Below are 24,907 nucleotides of genomic sequence, written 5' to 3'. Positions count from 1 at the left end.
TGCCTGCTTGCTTCACAGGAATTAAGAGCCTCACTGTAGCTTACATGGACAGGAAGAGACTGAAAAATCACTGCATGTATTATTATGGACCTAGCAGAAGTATTGATTATTCGAGGTCGACACACTCATCCTTATTATCCATGATGGTGCAGGAGTTGGCGACTGATTTAGAAAATGAGAAAACCAATTATCCATGGCTTTGCTTTATTTGTTGAAGTTCATGTGCCTTAAGTGATTGAACAATAAATCTTACACCTTTATATGTAATCTTTGTAAACCAAAGATTCAAATACTGTCGATGTCCAAGAGTTCAAGCACAAATTTAAGGACGCATATTGAGGTGAGTGCGATTGTCATTTTAAATTGATAAGCAGCCTAATGTACACATTATTTAAAATGAGTAGGCTATATTTCTGATTTTAATTACATTACATTGTTATTATTGTTATTAATATTAGTATTATTAACATTTTTAATATTGTATTATTATTAGTAGTAATAGTAGTAGTAGTAAAAGTAGTAGTAATATTATTAATATACAGTTTCAGTTTTAATTGTGGTCTAATTAATGGATGGTCTATAAATAAAAAATAAAAACTTCTGAATTATCTTTAAATTGTGTTTAATTTCTTTATGCACAATCACAGTGGTGCTTAAAAGTCTGTGAACCATTTAGAATTTTCAATATCTGCATAAATATGATTTAAAACATCATCAGATTTTCACACAAGTCCTAAAAGATGATAAAAAGAACCCAATTAAACAATTGAGACAAGAATATTCTACTTGGTCATTTATTTCTTGAGGAAAATGGTCCAATATTACATATCTTTGAGTGGCAAAAGTATGTGAACCTCTAGGATTAGCAGATTAATTTGAAGGTGAAATTAGAGTCAGGTATTTTCAATCAATGGGATGACAATCAGTTGTGTGTGAGCACCCTGTTCTAATTAAAGAACAGGGATCTATCAAAGTCTGATCTTCACAACACATGTTTGTGGAAGTGTATCATGGCATGAACAAAGGAGATTTCTAAGGACCTCATAAAAAGAGTTGCCGATGCTCATCAGGCTGGAAAAGTTTACAAAACCATCTCTAAAAAATTTAGACTCCACCAATCCACATTCAGACAGATTGTGTACAAATGGAAGAAATTCAAGACTATTTTTACTCTCCCCTGAACACTGAACAACAATGGTGTGCATGGCAGTATTGCAAGGAGAAAGCCACTGCTCTCCAAAAAGAACATTGCTGCCCATCTGCAGTTTTCTAAAGATCACATGGACAAGCCAGAAGGCTGTTGGAAAAAAAAAATTGTGGATAGATGAGACCAAAATAGAATTTTTGGTTTAAATGTGAAGGGTTATATTTGGAGAAAAGTAAACACTGCATTCCAGCATAATAACCTTATCCCATCTGTGAAACATGGTGGTGGTAGTATCATGGTTTGGGCCTGTTTTGCTGCATCTGGGCCAGAACGACTTGGCATCATTGAAGGAACAATGAATTCTCAATTATACCAGTGAACTCTAAAGGAAAATGTCAGGACATCTGTCCATGAACTGAATCTCAAGAGAAAGTGGGTCATGCAGCAAGACAACGACCCTAAGCACACAAGTCATTTTCCCAAAGAATGGTTAAAGAAGAATAAATGTAATGTTTTGGAATGGCCAAGTCAAAGTCCTGACCTTAATCCAATAGAAATGTTTTTGGAAGCACCTGAAGCAATCAGTTCATTGAGGAAACCCACCAACATCCCAAAGTTGAATCTGTTCTGTACTGAGGAACGGGCTAAAATTCATCCAAGCCGATGTGCAGGACTGATCAACACTTACCAGAAACGTTTAGTTGTAGTTATTGCTGCACAAGCGGGTCACATCAGACACTGAAAGAAAATGTTCACATACTTTTGCCACTCACAGATATGTAATATTGAATCATTTTCCTCAATAAATAAATAACCAAGTATAATATTTTTGTCTCATTTAATTAATTGGGTTCTCTTTATCTATTTTTAGGACTTGTGTGAAAATCTGATGATGTTTTAGGTCAAATTTATGCAGATATATAGAAAATTCTAAGGGGTTCACAAACTTTCAAGCACCACTGTATACACAGTTATTCATAAGCTGATTCACAATCATGAAATACTAAAAATGTTGCCCATTTGAGTAGCTTCAATGTAGTTAGCTACTTTTTCGTAGTAACTTGTAGTGTAGCTAACTACTTTTTTAAAAGGGTTGCTTGTCTGTAGCCTAACTACTTCAAAGTATGAGTAGCTCATAGCTTGAAAAGCTACAGTTTCAAAGTAGCTTCGCCAACACTGCTTGTTACATAACACTGATATTCATCATATAGAAACTGCTGTAGATGAGTTGCATATGAACATTTTGTCCCCTTGGGTTGGTCCCTGATCTGACAGCTTTTTGAACTGTTATCTGGCCACCAGCTTGAGAATCTTGAAGGCTACTATCTGATAAGCAAATCATTGTATACATACTTCCAGGCACATGGGAAAGCAAGCTTTGAGCACAATGAGGTTTTTGGAACAAGATGACTGTTAAAAAAGGTTTATGGCATATACTTTGTCCATGTGTGTGAAACCATATTATAAGTTTGTAATGCAGTTTGTAGAAGGCTTGAACTCCCTTAGATCTCATTGTTCTATAAGTGTATTTTTTCTAAGTGTGTGTCACCGCTATGAAACAGTAATATATATCACCTGAAAGGAAATACTTGCTAAATTGCTCTTGACTTCAGTAGCATATTTGAAGTATTTGCTTCCCAGCTGTTACACAATCTTGGATTATAGCCAAGAAAAAACAAATAAAAAAAAGAGACTTTTTAAAGACAACACTGTATCCTGTTCATTGTTGTTACAATAAAGAGATAGTGTCTGAATAATTAATTTTCTGCTTATTCAGACATGAGATTTAGTTCTTCAAAAGTGCATTATAATATAGTTTAGCTTAAAACATGGTTGACATGCATTTGCAAAGTCAGTCTGCCTCTTTCGTTTTTTTTTTTTTTTTTAAGTTGCCAGTTATTGGCACGGTTTAGTGAGGGGAAAAATACTAGACTCTCTAGCCAAACCTAGACGCCTGGCTTGTGAGGCTAAGGTAGCAGCATTTCACCACCTCTAAATTATGGATGTGAGTGTTGCAACTTTTATTCAATAATTACACGCCAGTCAAACTGGATAAACCCACACTCCAGGACATGATGTATAGAATATCCGTCTCTGCTATATTCACCATGGATAATTGGATAAGTGATCTTTTTATGGATAGCTGCATAATCAACCACTAATGGTAAAAGGCTTTAACGAGAAGGCGGATGCAACAAGAACCCCCAACAATAATGCTATGGACTAAAATTGTAAAATATCTTTTGCAGAAAATATTGGAGCTAATACAGAGGGCATGGTGGTTTAGTGGTTAGCATGTTGGGTGTTTGAGGAAACCTCCCCCACTCCAAAGACACATGTTATAGGCTGATTGGCATTTCAAAATTGTCCGTAGTGTGTGATTGTGCTCTGCGATGAGCTGGCACCCTGTCCATGGTGTTCCCCGCCTGGTGCCATGAGGGATAGACTCCAGGCTCCCCCGTGACCCTGCGTATGATAAGCGGTATGGATAATGTATGGATGGATGGATAGATGGGACCTAATACACCAACCAAGCATAGTCAATACAGTCAAGTAAGTAGAGTATGAGAGTCTTGATGCGCTATGTAACCCTTTGTGATTGTTGATGTATGTAAAATGATCATCTAAGCTTCTTCTGATGTGTCTGTAAAAATGGAACATTAAGTTCTAGACAGCTGCTGCACAACCCCCCACCCCCCTTTTTGTCTTTTTTTCTACCTTACCAATGTTTCTCTTGAAATGGATGAAAAACTGAATAAAAAATAAAGTTTAAAAAAGAAGCATAAATAAAAATCTAAGAATTATAAAGCAAGCAGATAAAGAGCTATGTCTATCTTACAACAAATACAACTACCCATGAAAAGGCATTCTCATCCCTATACACCTCCTCTTATACAGTTATTGTTTTGCAGTGATTGAAAAATTGTTTTGTTAATTTTTTTTCTGAGATAATGAAGTTAAATTTTTTATGTGAATGTGAAAAATTGAACATTAAGTGTCCATAGACTGCCTCTTCTGACAGAAATAACATACCCCTTTCACCTGTTTATTGGAGCATGTCTAAAATCTATGCAAATACATGAGCGTTGAATGTAAACATCTTGTTAATGCTTTGTGGATTTCTGCTTTTAGCCACAAGGCCACTAGCCTCATTAACCCATGTGACATCTTTTGTCATGCTTTATTAGGGTCACAGACAACAGCAATCGTGTGTGTGTGTGTGTGTGTGTGTGTGCGTGTATACTCACAATAGCAGAAGGGTTTCTCACAGTTACACAAGGGGTGGTGGCTCTCAGTGCTCCGCTCACTCCATGGTAATACTTGAAACAAATCTTGGTCTCAGCTATATAATGAAAGGACAAAAAAAACGGGAAATATTATACTCTGCCATGTCTATTGGCCTGGTGGCTATGGCATCATCATCCTTGACCCCTCCCCAGGACTGATGCTGTCCCACAGCCATACAACCCTCTGTGTCATTTTCTTAGGTAAGAAAATGGAACATGCTAAAAGGGAATACATTTTAGAGACATATTTATGGACACAAATGTAGACATGGCTAGTCTGTGAGTAGTATTTATCAGACATAATTCTGAAGTTAAACATCTTTCTTACTAAGTAGTATAATGGGACCCAGCTAGAAGCCGGACTTCTAGTTATCATTAGACAGTCTAGTCAGTTTCTTTACTCAACACGGTCAGGAATCTCAAGCTTTCACAAGTGAGTGACACTGCTAACGACCAACTGCAGATTATTCTATATAGGGCAAGGCAATTGTGGCTCAAGAGTATTTTGCTTTCTAGCCACTAATTGCTTAAAACAACCCTCTTGAACAACTTAAAGTGACAAACTATTTTCCATTCACTGACTCATTTCCAAAATGCTTTCCAAAACGGTTTGCAAGAGGCAGTGTGAGAGGGAGAAGCCACATCTTCATTGGCTATGTAAATATAAAAGCATTAAAGGCACCAGAAATGCATCACACTACAACCTCATCAAGGTATCATTTAAGCAATATCAGTCTACTGTAATAAAGTTACCAAATATGCACATATTATGCGCAATGTAAAGCAAACCTATTGTAAACGACATCAAACATTTGATTTTAGTTCAACTTAAAACCCATCAGGAGGTACCCAATATAACAAGCCACTAATAAATAAAACATGTCTCTAAAGCAGAATTCATGTTATTGGCAGAAAAAAAGGATTTGCATGCTTGGCACTTCAATTGAGTGATGTTGTTTTTCCTGGCACATGTTGACACATGCATCACGCAAACAATTACTAGCTTGGAAATATCCAGCATATAATTATTCATGAAACTGTGCATCCTGTCACCATTAAAAAAAAATAGAGAGAATTAACAATGAGAAAATGGTAGCTTATCTTCCCCCTATTTGTGTAAGAAACAGCTACATGTAGCCTTCATGGAGATGAATATGGACATCAACATGGAGGGAAATGAATATCCAATTGTGCATAAGAAGCCTTGTGATAGCCAGCTTGGTAAAAATAGATTTTAACTGACAATAGTGCAAGCTTTAACAAAGGAAAGATGGGTAGAATTATGGTTAATTAAACATGTTTTTCAAACCTTTATAACTAAATACATTTACTTTGTTTTTTTTTTTTATACATTAATTTGTCATGCACCATCAAGTGTCAGAACCACAGTGAAATACATTTGAAATAATTTTAAAAAATCTGTTTACTCCCAACAGTGGGGAGTAAAAATGCAACCATATACACAAAGAGTGTAGATAGTAGATGAGACTGTAGCCTATATACTGTATAGCTGGTCCAAACATTTCTTTCCTGTGTAGAAAGAACTATTTTCAGCATATCAAAGTATAATAAGTTCAGCAACTGATGCAATGGCCTTCACTGAGCCGTGATCTCAACATTATTGAGATTGTGATAAACCTATTTGTATTATAGTACTTTTTTTTTTTTTTTTTTTTTCATAATGTGTTGTAAGCCTCTGTGCTTTGCAGAATTCCTTTACATTTGTCTAAGGATTGCATGCAGTGACAGCTGCTCATGATATTAGATGAGTGGGTTAAAATCTAATATCTAATTAAGTCTCAATGATGGCACACAGTAATAAGAATAATGAAACTATTAGACACATGTTAAAGAGACACGTGTTTTAAGTACATAATGTCCTCCTAGGCTTATGTCATGTTTCTGCCAAATATCAAACACAGTAAACTCTTTCGTTCAAACCAAAAAACACGACAGTTCTCTCATCTGTCCTTTTTTCTAACATGTACTAACTCGTACTTTTACTTTCTCCTCCAAAGGCATAATGGGGGAAAATGGATGATAGATTAAATAATCCACTTTGTTCAGATTCATTATACAGTCCCTCCAGGATTTTGTGATTTTTATGATCGCAGAAATGAACTCAAAATCAAGCAAACTCAGCAATCTTTCAATCGTTCAAAATTACCGCAGATTTTCTGCAGATTTGGGCCAAGACGCATCGGGTGACATTAGCACAACACGCATTCAGCCAAAGCCCACTTTGATTCACATGCATTAAACATGAGTACAGCTAAAAGGTCTCATTTACCAATAAATATCACTGAGAAAGACCGTGCAAAATCAAACTGCAATTTCGCCAATTCAAGTAGTTTTCTGGAAAAAAAAAAAACAGTAAGTTGCATCGCAAATTTTGAAAAATGCCGCAGCAAAATCAAGCATTTTTTGCCGCAACAATCACAAAAAAAAACCTCAGAGGCATCCTGTACGGACTGATTATACCCATGGCTGTATTTCAGATGCACCTTCCCAGTTACTGATCATGATGTGTTACAGATGTGTCAGTAAAGTAGGCTGAACAATGCCAGCCCAAAATAAGATAAAATTTAAGCCTAGTTCATACTGCGCTGACAGACGACGACCAACACTGACAATCTCCAACTTTTAAAAGTTGGCCGTTGGATTTAAGATGTTGGGAAACACAACTGTCATGTTCATACAGCCCCAACAGACACCAACAAACTTTTTTACGGATGGTCAGACTGGCATGGGATGACCCTTTTACCACAATCAAAATGTTACCATTACTAATGTTGTTCTTCGCCTGAATTGACAAAGAGTGAAATGATAAGAGGTTGTGAGTGAAGCCTTTGTTGTTGTGATGTGAGAGACAGGGCGCTTACTTAAATTTATGATGAGAACTGCAGACAGAGGAATTTTGCTCGGTTTGCCCCCAAGCAGTTTCAACAACTTTTTACTCTCAACAACGATTTTTGCATGCCTAGCACCTAGCACATGGGCTCTGGAGTTTTCAGGGACGCTTGCCTCATCGTGATGTTTGTGCCCAGGTCAGAGTTTATTGGAAAATCATACCACACTGCTCAGACCTTTCATGACTGACAAACGTCGACTGAACATGTTCAGTCGGTGAAAACAAAAGCTGACCAATGTCAACAGACGCCGACAGGGTTAACACACTGATCTGACAAAACCCGACAAATGAGACTGTTGGCATTGGTTAGCATCTGTCGCTGCAGTGTGAGCTAGGCTTAAAAGAGCATTTGACTCTATGTAATCATCTGACATGACAGTCACTGGTATACTGCATGAATCTACAGGCTGGTCTAGAAATAATCCAGCTTCTTTATTCCATTCTGTGTCAAAAAAATCCTAAATAATCAAAAAAAAATTGTTAACATCAATTTATCTGATGTGGATGTCAAAATGTAAACCTTATATTGAGGTCTTTTATCGTTGTACTGTAAGACTTTGCTATCTCATTTATACTAGCTGCCTTTGACTGTATGGCAGAATTCTGAAAAGTGTTCTCAAAAGTGCATAAACCAAGCTAAAGATGTCCCCATGTGTAGTTGCTATGCCTTGTAAAAATGGTAGGAGCACAATAACCATTTAGAGCACACTGTGCACACAACCTGCTCACTGAGCAGCCCACATCTGGCCCACTGTCTCCTGATAAATGAGGAACAATTTCCTGTTTGAACCGTTTACCGTTAGCACTTAGGAGGGTCATGGCAACAGATAACTGCAACAGATGAAGACATGATAATGTAATAATCTGACTTGATATAGGTTTTACTTTAGCCTCCAGGCTCTCTAGACAAAACAATTATGGATTTTTGTATCATTGCCAATCCTTTCTGTTTGTAGGTTTAGTAGATATTGTGCTAGAGTGTGTCATCTGTATGACCCAGTTGTATTACTGCATCATTTTAAAATAGCATCAATGCTAGTCTCGCTAGTCAGACCCCACTAGATGGTCTGGTATGTTTTTCCAGTAAACATGGCTAAGAACTGCCCGCTTTCACAGAAATTGGCTATTTGATTAAAACTGCAGATTTCCCATAGCCTGTTGCAAGATTATTTTGCTTATTCACTCTTCAAATAAAACTCTGTGATAACTCCTAAATAGGGAATTCCACTGAATTTCTTTTGCATTCCAGTGAATATATCTTGCTCAGGAAATCAAATTGTATTCTGGAAAGCTCCAAGTGTTTGAAAAGAGGTACAGGTAAATGCATATACATGGGAGTGTGGAGATCCAATCAGATTACTGCCTTCAAGATTCTAAAGCTTGTGGCCAGAAAAGTGTACAAAAGCCACTTCATGAGCTGTGGATAGAATTAACAGACTCTAAGTCTATGTCTACATTAATCTGGATAGATCTGAAAACCGCATTTTCGTTTTAAAATGCTCTCCGTCTACACTGGTGTTTTCAAGTGTTTTTCAATAATTGCTTGTCTACACTGAAACGTCTGAATGCGTACATCCCTATACTACGCATGCGTAAAATGTAAGTAGCTTTGGCCTGTGCCATTTCGGTCAGGCGTTTATTTAAAAATGCAATCTGAAGGTTGTACAAAGTGATATTAATCTTTAACAACACTATCAAACTGGACAGCAGGCACCACAACAACAGTACAACATCATCCACCATCTTGTGTGTTTTGAGTTGAATGGGTCACATGACTGCGTTATATGACCAAAAACACAAAATTGTTTTTGAATATCTCAGCTCTCTCAGTCCACATAAATTTATCCACTTGGGAGACTGTTTTCAAAAAAAGCTCCATTTTCACTGGACAAAAACCCTGTCTCAGTGTGGATGGAAGGCCAACATAGAGAAAAAGATGCGCTTTCAAATTGATCAGAATTAATGTGGATGTAGCCTAAATAATGGCACTAAACTAAAGTAAATCTAGTAGTAGTTCTAAAATTCACCCGTGGTAATTTGTTTTATTTTACATGTCCTAATGGTTCATGCAGTGGTATGACTGCATATGGGAAAAGAATTCCTAGTGACTCAAGTTGTATGCTATCAGTAATAGCAAAAATACTTTACACTGTGGCTAATCAGAGATATAAATCAAAATTAGAACCACACATCATTTGCATATTCAAGACACTTTGCATAATATGATAACTCACAGAAAAACCTATATTCTTACAACATGTGACAACACTTTCAGAATTAGGTAGTAAATATATACTGGCAGTAAAAGATATTTTAATTCTAAAGTCAAATTAATTTTTTCTATGTAAATTATATGTGGGGTTTGGAGATTGGTTTTTCTTTGCATTATGCAGGAAAAAAAAGAAGCAAGTGGAAATTTTCTGCCCTGAAGTTAATATCAAACTGCTAAAAAAAAAAGACATCTTATCTGAACTGCAAGATGGAGTGAGAGAAAGAAATAGCAGGGAATACTTACACTCCATAAAGTATGAACTGGCATCAATCTTCCAAACAATCTGCCCTTTATGGGATCCATTTACCCCACGGTTTTTGTAGTCCAAAAAGTTCTCTGAGAGAACCTCATCTACAGGAGAACAGAAAGTGCAATTTTTCACAGCAAGCTTCAGAAAAAAAGAAACTTGTTTTATAATAAGCTAGAGATTGCTTGCATTGTTTTTAAAATGATGATGATTATTATTATTATTATTTTTACAGATTATCTGATAACTCACCGATCAGGTACATGCCAATCCAGTCTCCGGCGTCCACCTCCTCTTTGATGTCCCAGCAGATGAGGAGGTCCTGTGGCTGGCCGATGCTGTAGATCGAGGCGCTGACTGTGAGGGTGGAGCGGCTGTGAGTTGACACCAGGTCTGGGTCGCTAGAGGATCGTGGCAGGGTTAAGGTGGTGTTGGGATCGATGGGGGGACATTGCTCAGCTGTGAGGCTATAGCGTGCCCTGTTTTTGCACCGGCGATGGCTCTGGGAGCTCCGGGATGGCGAGGACATAGCAGTCAGAAACCTGCTCTGGTACAGGTTCTGCAGAAGAAAAAAACCCCAGAGATGCCAGACATGTTATAACGATGTTGCCAAGTCCATGTCTTACTGGGTTTTAGTGCAGATTGTACACAGAGGGCGAGAGAGTGAGAGCGAGAGCGAGAGAGCATCTTCAAACTACTTATATCAATTATCACAGGCCATTTAGAGTCATTCCCATAGATCTAATGCACAGCTTCATGTGAATAAAGTTACTATGAGCATGGCCTTGTCTCTATGTTAATGTAATTGGCTCAGCCAATCAGGCACATTACTTTGTGGTATTTTAGAGCCTGTGATCATTAAAAAAACAAGAAATCTAGGCAGAGCAGATCTACTAGTACCAACTGCCTGGATGTGTATAACAGTGTAAATTTAGTATGACATATTTCAGTGAATGGGAATGGGATCATAATCAGTGATATATTATTCATGGAGGATGCAATGATGCCTTTTGTATGTAGGATGGTTGTGACAGGAAGTCAAGAATTTTTTCATATTTGAGGCTGTGGGTAGCATTGCCAACATATCACTTCAGGGTGTTGGGTTTGATCCTGAGCTCAGGTTAGTAATTTCTGAATTACCTTACTACTTAATAACTAGAACCTAATCGGTGTTTTATTTGATTACCATCCTCAAATGAGGATCTAATTAGGAATAATTAGGGAGAAAAGTCCTGCACATGCTGGTCTACCTTGGTCTTGCATATAAAACAAGAATCACAAACATTTAAAGAAAGATAAGCTCATATGAATGTAGAGAATATTCTTCCACACCAACTTTCGCAAACCATGTATTCCTGGAGCTTGCTTTGTGCACAGCTGTATAGTCATGGTGGAACATGTTCGGGCCTCTTAATTCCAGTGAATGGAAATCTTAAATCTACAGTATACAAATACATGCTATACAGTTGTGGGCTTCTAACTTTGTGGCAACAGTTTGGGGAAGAACCACATACAGTATGGGTGTGATGTTCAAGTGTCCACATTCTTTTAACCACATAGTGTACTTGGTTATACTGTGTCTGAAATGACAGTTGCTCGATATTAATTTCTTGTTTATAGAACCTCAGCTCGATGTTGCACAGCACTGTATTGCACATACAGCTGCACATATCTGCCTCAATTCCACATACATATAGTCCATACTTTTTCTGCCATCTATCTTTTGTATCCTTTATATTATAAATTTATATTTTTCTATTTTACTTCTACTATGTAAGTAAATTCTGTTTTTATTCCACTGGGCAGTCGTAAAAATCATTTCACTGCATGTTGTACTGTGTATAGTTGTTTGTGACCAATAAAATTTGTATTTGAAAAGAACTATCACACTCACATTCAAAATTCTGTAGTGAATATAAGCATGTCTGTGATCACAAATCACAGCTGTGCTGATATTCAGCCTAACAGCATAGTATATCAGTGCTATTGTATCCATTTAAGTAAATAAATAACTATAACCATGTAACTATATAAGATATAATTAACTATCATTTGTAAATGCAACGCTTACCTTGGAAAAACTATGGATTTTAAACTTCATACCTTACATCTACAAGCTATTTATCTGTTGTATGATTTATAAAAATCACAATTTATGCATTTGTTTCTAGGGCTGGGCGATTTGAAAAAAATATCATATCATGATACTTGAGAACTGTCATGGAACGGTAATGGAGGCGGAAGCAAGTGCAGATCAAAGACTTTATTACAAGAAAACAAGGTCATAAACATGAAACGAGATCTAAACACGAAACGAGAAACCAACCGCTTTGAACAAATGTAAACTTAATACTGCGCAAATTGCACAGAGACCCGAGGGGCATAAATGACTAACGTAATCATGGTTAAATGCAGACAGCTGAAAACCATTGCAGACACACCCTCAAACACCAACCAGTAACAACACAGGGAGGAGACAGAACAGAATCACAACAAACGCACGTGTCCATAGTAAACAAAGTCACAGTCATTCACAATCGAAAAGCATGCGCTCGCTGAGCACTTGCGCCTCTGGCTCGTGCACACGCGCACACTCCGGCTTTCCAAACACGCTGCACGCTGCAGCGCTGTCTAAAGGGGAGATAGTGACAAGAACATTTCTGCGATACTCAATGCGTATCACGATGTATAATTTAGCTAACAAACTGTCTGCAAAACAGTAATAAACAAATAATTATAAACAAAAATATGTTAAATTGAGTTTGACGATACTTTTCTTTAAAGCCTACAAAGACAAATAAGATTAAGTTTTTTTTAAAAATTACATCAAATGAACAGAATCCATTCAGTACCGTTTAATTTGTAATTATTAAAAACGTAAAAAATACATCACCATACCAACGTTATCTCAGAAAAGTGTATCGTACAATCTTTTATCATAATATTGATATTATATCGATATATCACCCAGCCCTATATGTTTCATTTCATAATAATATGAGAATTTGTGGGTGCACAGTATTGACATCACTAAAAAGAAATTTCCATCAAGCTTATTTGTATCATTTCCATCACTGTCTCTATATGGTGGTTATACAAAACCTGTGGTTTACTAGCGATACCTTCGGAACATAATGAAATTTTGTCTTGACATTCACAAACTTTGGTAATGATTTGAGAACTTGGCCTTTATCAGACTTTCCTTAAAATTAGGGCCAATGTGTAGAGCAAAGGAACATTTGGTTCGGTGCAAATGAAGCCTTGTGCAAGAAGACAAGCGAAAGAGACATTTGTACAGAAAAGAAATGTCATCGGAAAAAGCACACAGGATGAAGTGATTACAGATAATGACACAATCCCCGGAGACACAGAACATCCATAGCACTTTCTGCCCTAATATAAAAAGCACAAATCATACACTTTCTCACACATTCAATGCTGAGATGACCCCACACTGAGCCGTGATGGACACAGAGTGTTGTGATGTGAAAGCTGAGTGAGGAGGATGGAGATGATATCTTGTGAAGGGCACTGACCTTAACACCACACAGGTGCAGCAGCATAATGACTCGCCAACTCAAAGCACATCAAATCCTGAAGAGAGGGTCAAGAGGTTACTCACGCACAGCTTCCCAGCACACCATACACACACGTCTGCAGTCTTTTTCCACATTTGTACATCTCCCAGAACACAGTTTCCCTCGTGAATGGTTTATTAAATTACCACTGTAGAAATGTTATTTATTGTAGACACTGTCTGTAGGCAGTTTATTGGGTATTCTGGTAAAGTAAATCTAGTAAATAATATCCTGGCAACTTAAAGTACATATCACATAAAAGCACAATTAAAGTCTAAACACACCAGTGTTTGGTAGGTAGGTAAATAAATAAATAATAACAATAATAATAAATAAAACAAGGCCATAATTGAACCCACCCAATTTCAAGTTCTGAAGCACAGAAAAAAAAAAAAAAAACTTAAAAATTTCACTGGTTCATTCTAGAACTTAAACTTGACTGACCGATTAGGTTTCTGTGGGTTAGTACACTATTCCAAACCACTGCTGCAAATACAACACAATGCAATGAAACACACTGACGATGATGTGATCATGATTTTTTTCACAGTTTTTAATGCATTCAAAATGAGAGACCTTGCTTTAACATGCTTTAATTTTAAAATGACACACTGACAAACTCTTGACAGAACAACACTTGATGTACAAATAAATACAGTTACTGCATTGCAAATATTATAAATTAAGTACATGCCCTAGTATGTAGAAATTTTAACCCATGCAATAAACAATTTTTCTTAACTGAAAAAAGAAACCAAAATACACACCATGAAAAAGACACTGATTCGCACGTTTAATCATGCGATACTCATCACAGTGGACTGCATGGTCTTTTGCTTATGTGCTTTAATTTAGGAATAAAAATGAGTTTAATCTCATGGTAGGTGAAGAAATCAGTGTACTGAAATAAAAAAAAACACAGATGTACAACCCCAGTTCCAAAAAAAGTTTGGACAGTATGCAAATTGCAAAAAAACAAGCAAAAAATAGTCATTTGAAAATTCAATTCATCCTGTACTATACTGAAAACACATTATTAACACATTGTTTGATGTTTTACTTTGTGAATTTAATTTAGTTTTGAAAATATACACTCATGAGGGATCGGAGATCACGCGCATTCAGAAGTGGTTTTCGGCCTTGCCCTTTACACACCGAGACTGGACCGGATTCTTTGAATCTTTTAATTATAATGTGCACTGTAGAAGGTGAAATGCCCAAAATCCTACTGATTTGTCTTTGTGGAATGTTGTTCTCAAAGTGTTGGACTATTCACTGATACATCGGTTTGCAGATTGGCGAGCCTCGACCCATCCTTGCTCTTGAAGGACTAGGCCTTTTTTAGAGGCTCCTTATATACTATGATTAGACGATTGCCTCACTTGTTTCACATCACCTTCTTATTTCAACTTGTCCCAACACTATTAGTCCTAAATTGCCCCTGTCCCAACTTTTTTGGAAAATGTTGCATGCATCACTTTGAAAATAAACGTTTATCTTCAAAAAACTATGCAGTTGATTAGGTAAAACATCAAATACCTTGTCTTCATATGTTTTTTGTTTAAATACAATTCAAAGTACATTTACAAATCACTCCTCTTTGTTTTTATTAGCATTTTCCATACTGTCCCAACATTTTCAGAATTGGGGTTGTACACTGTAAATATTAACACAGACATGTAGAGAGAAATAAAAGCAACTGTAAAAGAAGACGGTTAGATAATATTTTAGTGAATCTGTTTGAGAAAAAAGTTACAGAAATATATTATATAATTACATTAGCATGATTTTATTTACTTATTTTTAAACTAATACAGTACTCATTCGATATACAACTATAAGCACTTTTTCACAGTTTTTCTTTGACTACGAAATTATTGTTAATTACACTAAACTACATTATATGACAAATACTTCTTAATGGTATTTAAACTTTTTAAAGACCTAAGTGCATGATTAAATTAATGTATTACACATTCTGACATAATACAAGCTTTTTGTTTTTGTAAATGTTCATACAGGGGAGAGTACTGGCTTGTTTATTGTTCATCCAGATCATACACAATCTAGTACCCTAAAGCATTCTTCAGTCATCCGTGAGTCTTCCTAAGAATGCTTATATATAATACCCCAACAACCCCAGTATGAAATAATAAGACAGTAATCAATTAGGGCAGTAGACTCAAAAAGAACAAAAGTCTAAAAATCACTAAAAATGGACCCGAGTCTCTTTCATAGCTTCAGCTTGATTGGAAAATCCATCTGTGACTGGATGGATCTACAGGTAAAGAAACTGACACGTCAAATTAGATCTCAGCCATGTCCGAGAAAATGTGCTCCATGATAACGTTACAACCTCTCAGAGCCGACAAAAGGATTCTCCTACTCTTAGACTCATGTCTCACTACATTACTTAAGTGAATTAAGAGGTAGATGAGATTCACAGCTCATGATGATTCAGATCTTCAGTGAGGACATATTTCCACTGGTCCATTCTAAGAACAGTTCAGGTTTTCTTCCCCTACCTCTGATATTCTTGTAAATGAGCTGTTATAAGTGTAGTTACTCAGTACTGATTAATGTACAAATAAACAGATGTGCAAATAAACAGATGTGCAATTGTTTTTAATCAGTAATTTAAAATTAGGGCATTACAATTTGGTAATATTTTAAGTTAATTCAGCAATTTTCTTTTTGCTTAAGATTCTATGGTAACACAGAAAAGAAAGTCAAATGATGTCTGGCAGTCTGGGAAAAACCTGTCAAATGTTACCTCGGCTGAATTCTGGCAAACTGATGAAAAAGATGAAAAATCAGGAATGGGGTTTTCTGCCTATGTCATACTATACCTCAACGTTAAGAAACCATAAATATACAGTATCTCACAAAAGTGAGTACACCCCTCACATTTTTGTAAATATTTGATTATATCTTTTCATGTGACAACACTGAAGAAATGACACTTTGCTACAATGTAAAGTAGTGAGTGTACAGCTTGTGTAACAGTGTAAATTTGCTGTCCCCTCAAAATAACTCAACACACAGCCATTAATGTCTAAACCGCTGGCAACAAAAGTGAGTATACCCCTAAGTGAAAATGTCCGTATTGGGCCCAAAGTGTCAATATTTTGTGTGGCCACCATTATTTTCCAGCACTGCCTTAACCCTCTTGGGCATGGAGTTCACCAGAGCTTCACAGGTTGCCACTGGAGTCCTCTTCTACTCCTCCATGATGACATCACGGAGCTGGACATTAGACACCTTGTGCTCCTCCACCTTCCGTTTGAGGATGCCCCACAGATGCTCAACAGGGTTTAGGTCTGGAGACATGCTTGGCCAGTCCATCACCTTCACCCTTAGCTTCTTTAGCATGGCAGTGGTCATCTTGGAGGTATGTTTGGGGTCGTTATCATGCTGGAATACTGCATACTGATCATGCTCTGTTTCAGTATGTCACAGTACATGTTGGCATTCATGGTTCCCTCAATGAACTGTAGCTCCCCAGTGCCGGCAGCACTCATGCAGCCCCAGACCATGACACTCCCACCACCATGCTTGACTGTAAGCAAGACACACTTGTCTTTGTACTCCTCACCTGGTTGCCGCCACACACGCTTGACACCATCTGAACCAAATGAGTTTATTTTGGTCTCATCAGACCACAGGACATGGTTCCAGTAATCCATGTTGTTAGTCTGCTTGTCTTCAGCAAACTGTTTGTGGGCTTTCTTGTGCATCATCTTTAGAAGAGGCTTCCTTCTGGGACGACAGCCATGCAGACCAATTTGATGCAGTGTGCGGCGTATGGTCTGAGCACTGACAGGCTGACCGCCCACCCCTTCAACCTCTGCAGCAATGCTGGCAGCACTCATACATCTATTTCCCCAAAGACAACCTCTGGATATCACGGTGAGCACGTGCACTCAACTTCTTTGGTCGACCATGGCGAGGCGTGTTCTGAGTGGATCCTGTCCTGTTAAACCGCTGTATAGTCTTGGCCACCATGCTGCAGCTGAGTGTCAGGGTCTTGGCAATCTTCTTATAGCCTAGGCCATCTTTATGTAGAGCAACAATTCTTTTTTTCAGATCCTCAGAGAGTTATTTGCCATGAGGTGCCATGTTGAACTTCCAGTGACCAGTATGAGGGAGTGTGAGAGCGATGACACCAAATTTAACACATCTGCTCCCCATTCACACCTGAGACCTTGTAACACTAACAAGTCACATGACACTGGGAAGGGAAAATGGCTAATTGGGCCCAATTTGGACATTTTCACTTAGGGGTGTACACACTTTTGTTGCCAGCGGTTTAGACATTAATGGCTGTGTGTTGAGTTATTTTGAGGGGACAGCAAATTTACACTGTTACACAAGCTGTACACTCACTACTTTACATTGTAGCAAAGTGTCATTTCTGAAGTGTTGTCACATGAAAAGATATAATCAAATATTTACAAAAATGTGAGGGGTGTACTCACTTTTGTGAGATACTGTATATTACCAATATTTGGGTATGGAGGCAGTTTAAACTTGAACATGGTGGTAAAAAACAATCACTCCACCTTAACATGTCTAAATCCTTGCTAGCTACAGTGGATAGCTGCATGGTGTAGCAAAAATCAGTACAGTTTGTACTCCAATACAGGATGTCAAAATGTCTGAGATTCTCCTACTCTATACTCTATGCAATAATAAAAAAATTATAAATGCAATTTTCTCCCTTTTTACTTTTTTATGCTATAACTTTGGTTGTGTTTTAGATACATGCAACATATATATTTTTTAGGAATGTCTGTAGCTTTCAGAACTATATTTTGTAGAACATGTCAAAATTTCACCCACTCTGCAACATATATACCTATAGAATAACTATAATACCTACATACAGTATAGCCTACTGTATATAATGAATAATATGAAAGGCTAGTAAAAATGCACAAAATATGACAGAAACCTCATAATGTTCAATAGCTCTAGAACAAGTTTTCTCAATATGTATAAAGCAATAACAAGCACTAACTCATTTACTGTAAATAACAAGGCTTTGGACCATTTAGAGTGTGTTTTGTATTACACAAAGCTAATGTTACCCAGAGAGCAACACATTACAGCCTTTTCCCTGATGTCTTTATTTCTCATTCTTCAACTCAGTTTCACAAATTGCATGCAAGCAAAATGGCATTATGAAGTGACATATATAGTCATTCTCTGTGGAGCTGAAAGTGCAAGAAGCATATTGTAAAATAGTGGCAGTGCCATAAAGGCTGAAATTCCATCTGCAGTGGGACGGTGCTACACGCATAAGCGCATCACACTTGGGGATAGATGGATGCTTTCTAACTCACTAACACTTGGAGTGCAATGATGCTGACTCCCTTCAGAAATCTTACAGTAATATTCTATAAGCACCCACAAACACGCACACAGATATAGTACTGGGGTAAACATAAGGATAGATGTACCTTCTTTCCATTGTATTATTAGACTACATATGAAGTGAATGCGCAGTCACATCTATTCCATCATCCCCACTGGAAATCCTTATGCTGGAAATCCTTGCACAAGGCTCTGAGGACATCATTATCCATAAAAAACAAGCAGCCACATTCCTGCTCTTTCTGGATTATTGAGATTTCTCAGCAAGCAATCTCTGAAAGAAAGGAAACCCATTTCTCTGTGGTATTGCCATAATTATTACTTCACTGATTATTCAGTGTCTGCTATTGCAATACTGAACGCACACAATCACATCTAAGGTTCAGATATCGTACGCACGCATTTTAAGGCACTGAATTCACAAGGCACATCATGTCTAATGGCTAATTAGTACCACTCACTACTCTAGATCCTCTGGTAACCTTAATCTGCTGCTGCTTTCTTCCCAAGTGCTTGCTTTGTTCTTGTCTCTGCCCCTTGCATGAAAGGATTTCTTGCAGAAATCTCTAGCAGGTCTGAATTGGAAGTTATAAATTCATTAGATTGTGTAAGATGCTGTAGACTTTTAATGGTTTGTGAAATCTCACCATTTGGGGTAAATAGTCCAGTTCTTATGGCTCATTTGAGGAAGATATCTTTGTTTAGAGGGTAGAGCTTCTGTGCAGTATTGTGTACTGTATATAGTACAACCAAAAATAGAGAAAATACTATTATTCAACAAAAGCAGAATTGTCTAAGTAAATCTGGGTTCACACTGCACGATTTTGGCCACAATTTGGTCGTCTAAGACAAATTTTGAGACTCCTAAAAGATTCCTATAATCCTAGGCCAAAATCTGTAGTCTTTGATCACTAGTTTGACACGTTCCCCGACAGCCGATTAATGGCCGTTGCGAACAAATTTTTCCTCCGATCAAATTCTGGCAGTGTCAGAAGATTTGAGGCACAGTCCTGTAGTGTGGCTTCTCTTACTCCGTACGAGTCTTCTTGCGTGCGTCCGTTTTTCGCGTCTTGACTGTCATACAGTCTGACATTAATGACAACTGAGATCCTACAGTGTGACATGGCTTACAGCAGGGATCATGTTCGTACAGTCCGACAAGCAAGAGTTGCAAAGGACTATTAAAAATCGCACAGTGTGCACCCAGCTTTAGCTAACATCTAAAGAAAAAAAAACAGCATGCCTCTTCTCTTTCTTTGGTCACTTTTTGTCACTTTTATCTCTCAGATTCCCCCTTCTCATCACGGTTCCCATGGCAATGAAAGCCATATGCTCATGTTTTGGTTTCTGATTTAGTCCTGTCGCTGCCCTTGTTCTGTAATTGATTTTATTTTTCTATTTTGTGTACCTGTACTGTGTTACTTAGTTCATTATTTTGTCTAGGTATACCCGGCTATTTCTTTGTTTGGTTGCAAAGTCTCATTGAATGTTATTGTGTGTTTCTAAGCCTTCGCACATGCTCCCTGCCTTCACTCACCATACGTTACATATGGATTACTCGTAATAATCTCATCAGCATATATGTGACAATAAATATCTTATATGCTACCTTATATCCTTATACCTTATCTTATATGCTACCTAATAACCTTATATCTTATATGCGACCTTATACCTGATAACTTATATGCTACCATAGACTTAGAAATAAAATGTCATGAAAGAAGTGGCATTTCATATGAGGTCAGAGTGATACAACACTTATTTAGTCAAGCGTTTTGACAACTGACATAAAGTTACAATTGTCAAATCATCTGACAATGTTGTAGTTTATAACTGCACAAATTCGAACTAGTGCAGATTTAGCAAAAATTAATATCTGATGTAAACCATATTGACATCAAGCATTATGGCAGCTTTTAATACAAATGGCATCTTGGAAACATTACAGCGAGAAATGCCCAGGTCAGCCATGAAACTGTGCCACGTTTTTATAAAGGCTTATAAAGTAACCCTTTATAATCCCAACCAACTCGCGGGCTATGGCCTGCATAGGCATTGCAGAACTGCTAAACCATTCATGTCTGGCTATGAAATGGATTAATGTCATGGCTGAACTATATTTATGCTGTCATGGCACATTAGTCACATTTATGACATAGATATCAGTCTTATGACACAGGGTTCAAGTAAATGTTACTAAAAGTATAGATGGGATATCTGTAGAATTCCAAGCTGCTATATGAGAACTGTATCATCCTCTAACATCAACAAGATATCTCATGCAAAAAAATATTTCCTCCTATTATATCTACCAAGTACATCACCTTGATGAGTCTGTCCAATTGTATTTATATAGCACTTTTAATTATAGGCATTATCAAAAAGCAGCTTTACAGAAAGCTATATAAAGAACTTGATCCCTATTGAGCAAACCAGAGGTGGCCATGATGGAGAAAAACTCGGTGAGATAATGAAAATGAGGGAGAAACTTTGAGAAAAACCTTAAAAGGGAACTCATCCTCTTCTATGTGACACATAATAGTGACTTTTGTGATTGTACCCAAGAGCAAACTATCACACTAATTCAAAAACATCAAAACTGTTCCCGATATCCAGGTTGATCTTTGTGGATCCACAAATTCTCATCTGGATCGAGCAAATGTCCTTCAGCACTGTTGAGCCATACAGTGTGCATGACCTGGCTTTGTCTTACAGAACTGAAAGTGTGCATTCCTGTTAGAAACAATCCATATACATTTTTTTAAAGAAAATAGAGTGATGTGCTGTTATGCTGTGCATCATGGAACAATAGTGGAACAATACTGGAACAATAGTACCGTTACAGATTCACACAGTGAGGAGGGAGGAATATTACTTTGATATTTAATTTAATGATGACTAAATGTAACATTGCAGAACTGCTAAACCATTCATGTCTGGCTATGACATGGATTAATGCCATATTTAAAATGTACAGTATACAATATATATTGATGTATACGGCTGTATTCTTTGTTCATTCTGACACTCAAAGCAGAAATGAGCAAGAGGAAAGCTGACACTGGCTTACTGCCACTCCCTGTTCATTAAAAAACAAAAATAGATTATTGCTTACAGATCCATTCAGCATGCACTCTAACAGCTTCTCAGACCTCACATCCTAGCATATATAATTTATAAATGAAACAACATGAATGTTATTTCACTTTAAGCTTGTTTCTTCTTCTTCCCTACTAAATTGCATTTTGCTTTTACTGTACATAAGTGAGGCAACAAAGCAGAAACCCATTCTCCAGCAAATCAAAACATACAGTACGCTTGGAGAAATGATGCAACCCCAGAACACTACATTACAATTTCAGAGGAGGGGAGTGTAGTGAAGCATGAAAGTGTTTGTGTCTGAGTGTGTGTGGGTAGCACTGTCACGTATGTAGGTCAAATCTTCTCAGAAATATGAGGTTTTATAAGGTTATCAACCAGTGCCTCTGGCACTCACTTCCTGTTTCTCTTTATGGAGCTTTCTAACTATCCAATTTCATCTTCAATACACACAATGATTTGCAGTGTCACTTCTAACCCATTGACCTGGGTTAGAAAAAGACAAAAAACAAAACAAACAAGCAAAAAAAAAGGTGTGCAATATTGCTTTCAGACTGTTCACTGTTTATCTTTGAATGGAATTTTAAAATTGCTTTTAAAATTAATAATAAGAATCAGTAATTAAAATTAGCTCAACAATAAAAATAAACTGAAAAAAATATATAAAGAAAGCAAACAATCAATCAGACAAACAAAATAAATAAATCAACATAAATTCCATCTATCCACTTTCCATACTGCTACACAGGGTCGTGGGGGAGCCTGAAGCCTATCCCAGAGAACTCAAGGCATACAGCTAGGGTCAGCCCATCGCAGTTTGGAACAATTTGGAAATGGCTTACAAAGTATGTCTTTGGACTGCGGGAGGAAACCGAAGTACCCAGAGGAAACCCCCAAAGCACGGGGAGAACATGCAAAGTCCGCACACTGGCTGGAGATGGGATTCAAACCCCCAACCCTGGATGTGCTAACCATTAAGCCACCATGCTCCCAAAAGCACATAAAATGTTACATATAAAACTAAAGGTAAAATTACAATTATATGTTTTAAGCTGCTTTTTAAAATTACTAACTGTATGTCATGTGGGAGGGAGGTCCACCGCTTAGGATCATATACAGTAAAAGTAGTCTCACCACCTAGTTTGTGTTTTGTCCTTTCCCTCCATCCTTCCCACTGTATCATCCAAGCAACAATAGTCCTACTTAATACAGCATCTTAAATGTAGACATAACCAAGATAACTTATCCTTCACTTACCAAAAATTCACCACACCATGTTGAAATTCAACACATTCAAGCAATAAACCAATTAGATGCCATGTTAATCGTATACAATACACAGACACACCACAATTATTGGAACATCAGAATTATAAGAAATCATCAAGAGAATGGGCAAAAGTAAATAGGAATAAAACAAACATTACACACAATGATTAATATTTTCCACATAAACAGATGAAAACACCACTTACCTTTCCTCAAACAACAAATCAATCTCATAAGAACTTATTAATAACTACATTATTGATAGCAAAGAATATTTACAATAACTGTAATCATGCTTGAAGCAGCTTTTTAAAATCGATTTTCCTCACCAGAAATGTTACACAACTTCATTGCTGCTTTTCAGTTGTCAAGATGCTCTTATGTATATTCTTAATTTTGCTATGCACTAGGAAAAATATATTTGTTTATCTTTGCCAGGAGGTTATCACTTGGCCATAAATGATTTCAACAAGGTAGTTTCTCTACATGTACCTTTAAACTAACACAGAAATGGTTGCAGACATACAAAGTCAGTGTTTTGCAATGGTCTTCTTGGTACCCGAGTCTCCTGTAAATTCTATTGAAAACCTCAGGTCAAAATTCAAGGCGGACATCCACATGCACAACACTCAGAATAGAATTGATCTTGAAATGCATGGAAGTCTGTTCCAAGAGCCCTCTACAAGTTTCTCCAGCCTTAATAGCCATGGCAGGAAGAGTCTGAGCGCTGTTATTTTCTATTCTATCTTAGGTTTCACCTACTACTGTGAAGCTATTGTGTTGGGGTTGTGTAAGAATTGTCTAGGAGTTGAAAAAATGGGGGGGGGGGGGGTGTAGAAAAAAGTATATATTGTTAAACTAGAAGTTTACAGTGTCACCATATGTTGAACATATGTTGAACCTCACATGACAAATTTTGTTTTATTGTATACTATTTTGCTCATTTACATAAACTGTGCCAATAATTATGCAGACGACTGTACAGTATATAATAAATGTATAGTCTATAAGATCTGTTATGATATTATCCTTCTGCTGAGACCTTAAGGATTGGCTATTTTAACATGTTCCTATTCTCCAATACAAAAAAGACTTTTATGTCAGTGTCTGATTCCTGGTAATATTTAAAGGAGGTTTAAAGTTGCTGTTGTTGTTGTTGTTGTTGTTGTTATATATGCACAATTCACACAAAAAAACCAATTAATTATATATATCGCTTACAATTCAAAACCATAATATTTGTTTTGTTTTCTCAAATGCCATGACGTATGTCTGACAATAATATGTACAGTGGGCTTCATTCACCAAAAACAGTGAAGGTGTCTGTAAATGTTTTCATAGACCAAAGTGAACTAAAAAATTCCCATCAGATTTACAAACATTTCAGTACTGCTCATTTTCTATACACTCATAAAGTATGTTCATAAATGTATGTCACCCATAAAGCATACTCATGGCACAGCTCATATCATCAAAATGATGAATAAATGGTGAAAGCTTTCCTCCAAGGTACGGCGAGTGCTATATCTTCCAGTAATGCAGCTCAGCCACTGCAGAGCATCGGCGACCATAGACACTCACTAACTCTTTTTCTAGGGTGCCATTTCTTTTCTCCTATTTGAATGGAAAGACTTGTTTGTCTTCATCATTAGATTGTTTTGGATTGCTTTGTTCCAAGTCATTAATATCAAACAACATTCACAAACTTTTTGTTTTTT

The 24,907-nt window shown here is 37.0% G+C and overlaps 1 protein-coding gene across 1 annotated transcript in view; it reads right to left on the bottom strand.

Annotated features, from left to right (window-relative positions):
- Positions 1-15,516, bottom strand: part of LOC128614456 (E3 ubiquitin-protein ligase HECW1) — an 86,153-nt gene extending 70,637 nt beyond the window's left edge. Inside the window, exons 1-4 of the mRNA XM_053635749.1 lie at positions 13,401-15,516; positions 10,117-10,423; positions 9,861-9,968; positions 4,396-4,490 (exon numbers count right to left, since the gene is read on the bottom strand). Coding sequence (XP_053491724.1) covers positions 4,396-4,490; positions 9,861-9,968; positions 10,117-10,423; positions 13,401-13,427 — 537 coding nt within the window. The 5' untranslated portion in view covers positions 13,428-15,516. The remainder of the gene's footprint in view (positions 1-4,395; positions 4,491-9,860; positions 9,969-10,116; positions 10,424-13,400) is intronic.
- Between the last annotated feature and the right edge of the window lie 9,391 nt (positions 15,517-24,907).

Source organism: Ictalurus furcatus, chromosome 1 (genome assembly GCF_023375685.1).
Source record: "Ictalurus furcatus strain D&B chromosome 1, Billie_1.0, whole genome shotgun sequence".
NCBI classification, from domain to species: Eukaryota; Metazoa; Chordata; class Actinopteri; order Siluriformes; family Ictaluridae; genus Ictalurus; species Ictalurus furcatus.
Note: the sequence above shows the minus strand (reverse complement) of the source record. Positions and strands in the feature narration are given on the sequence as shown.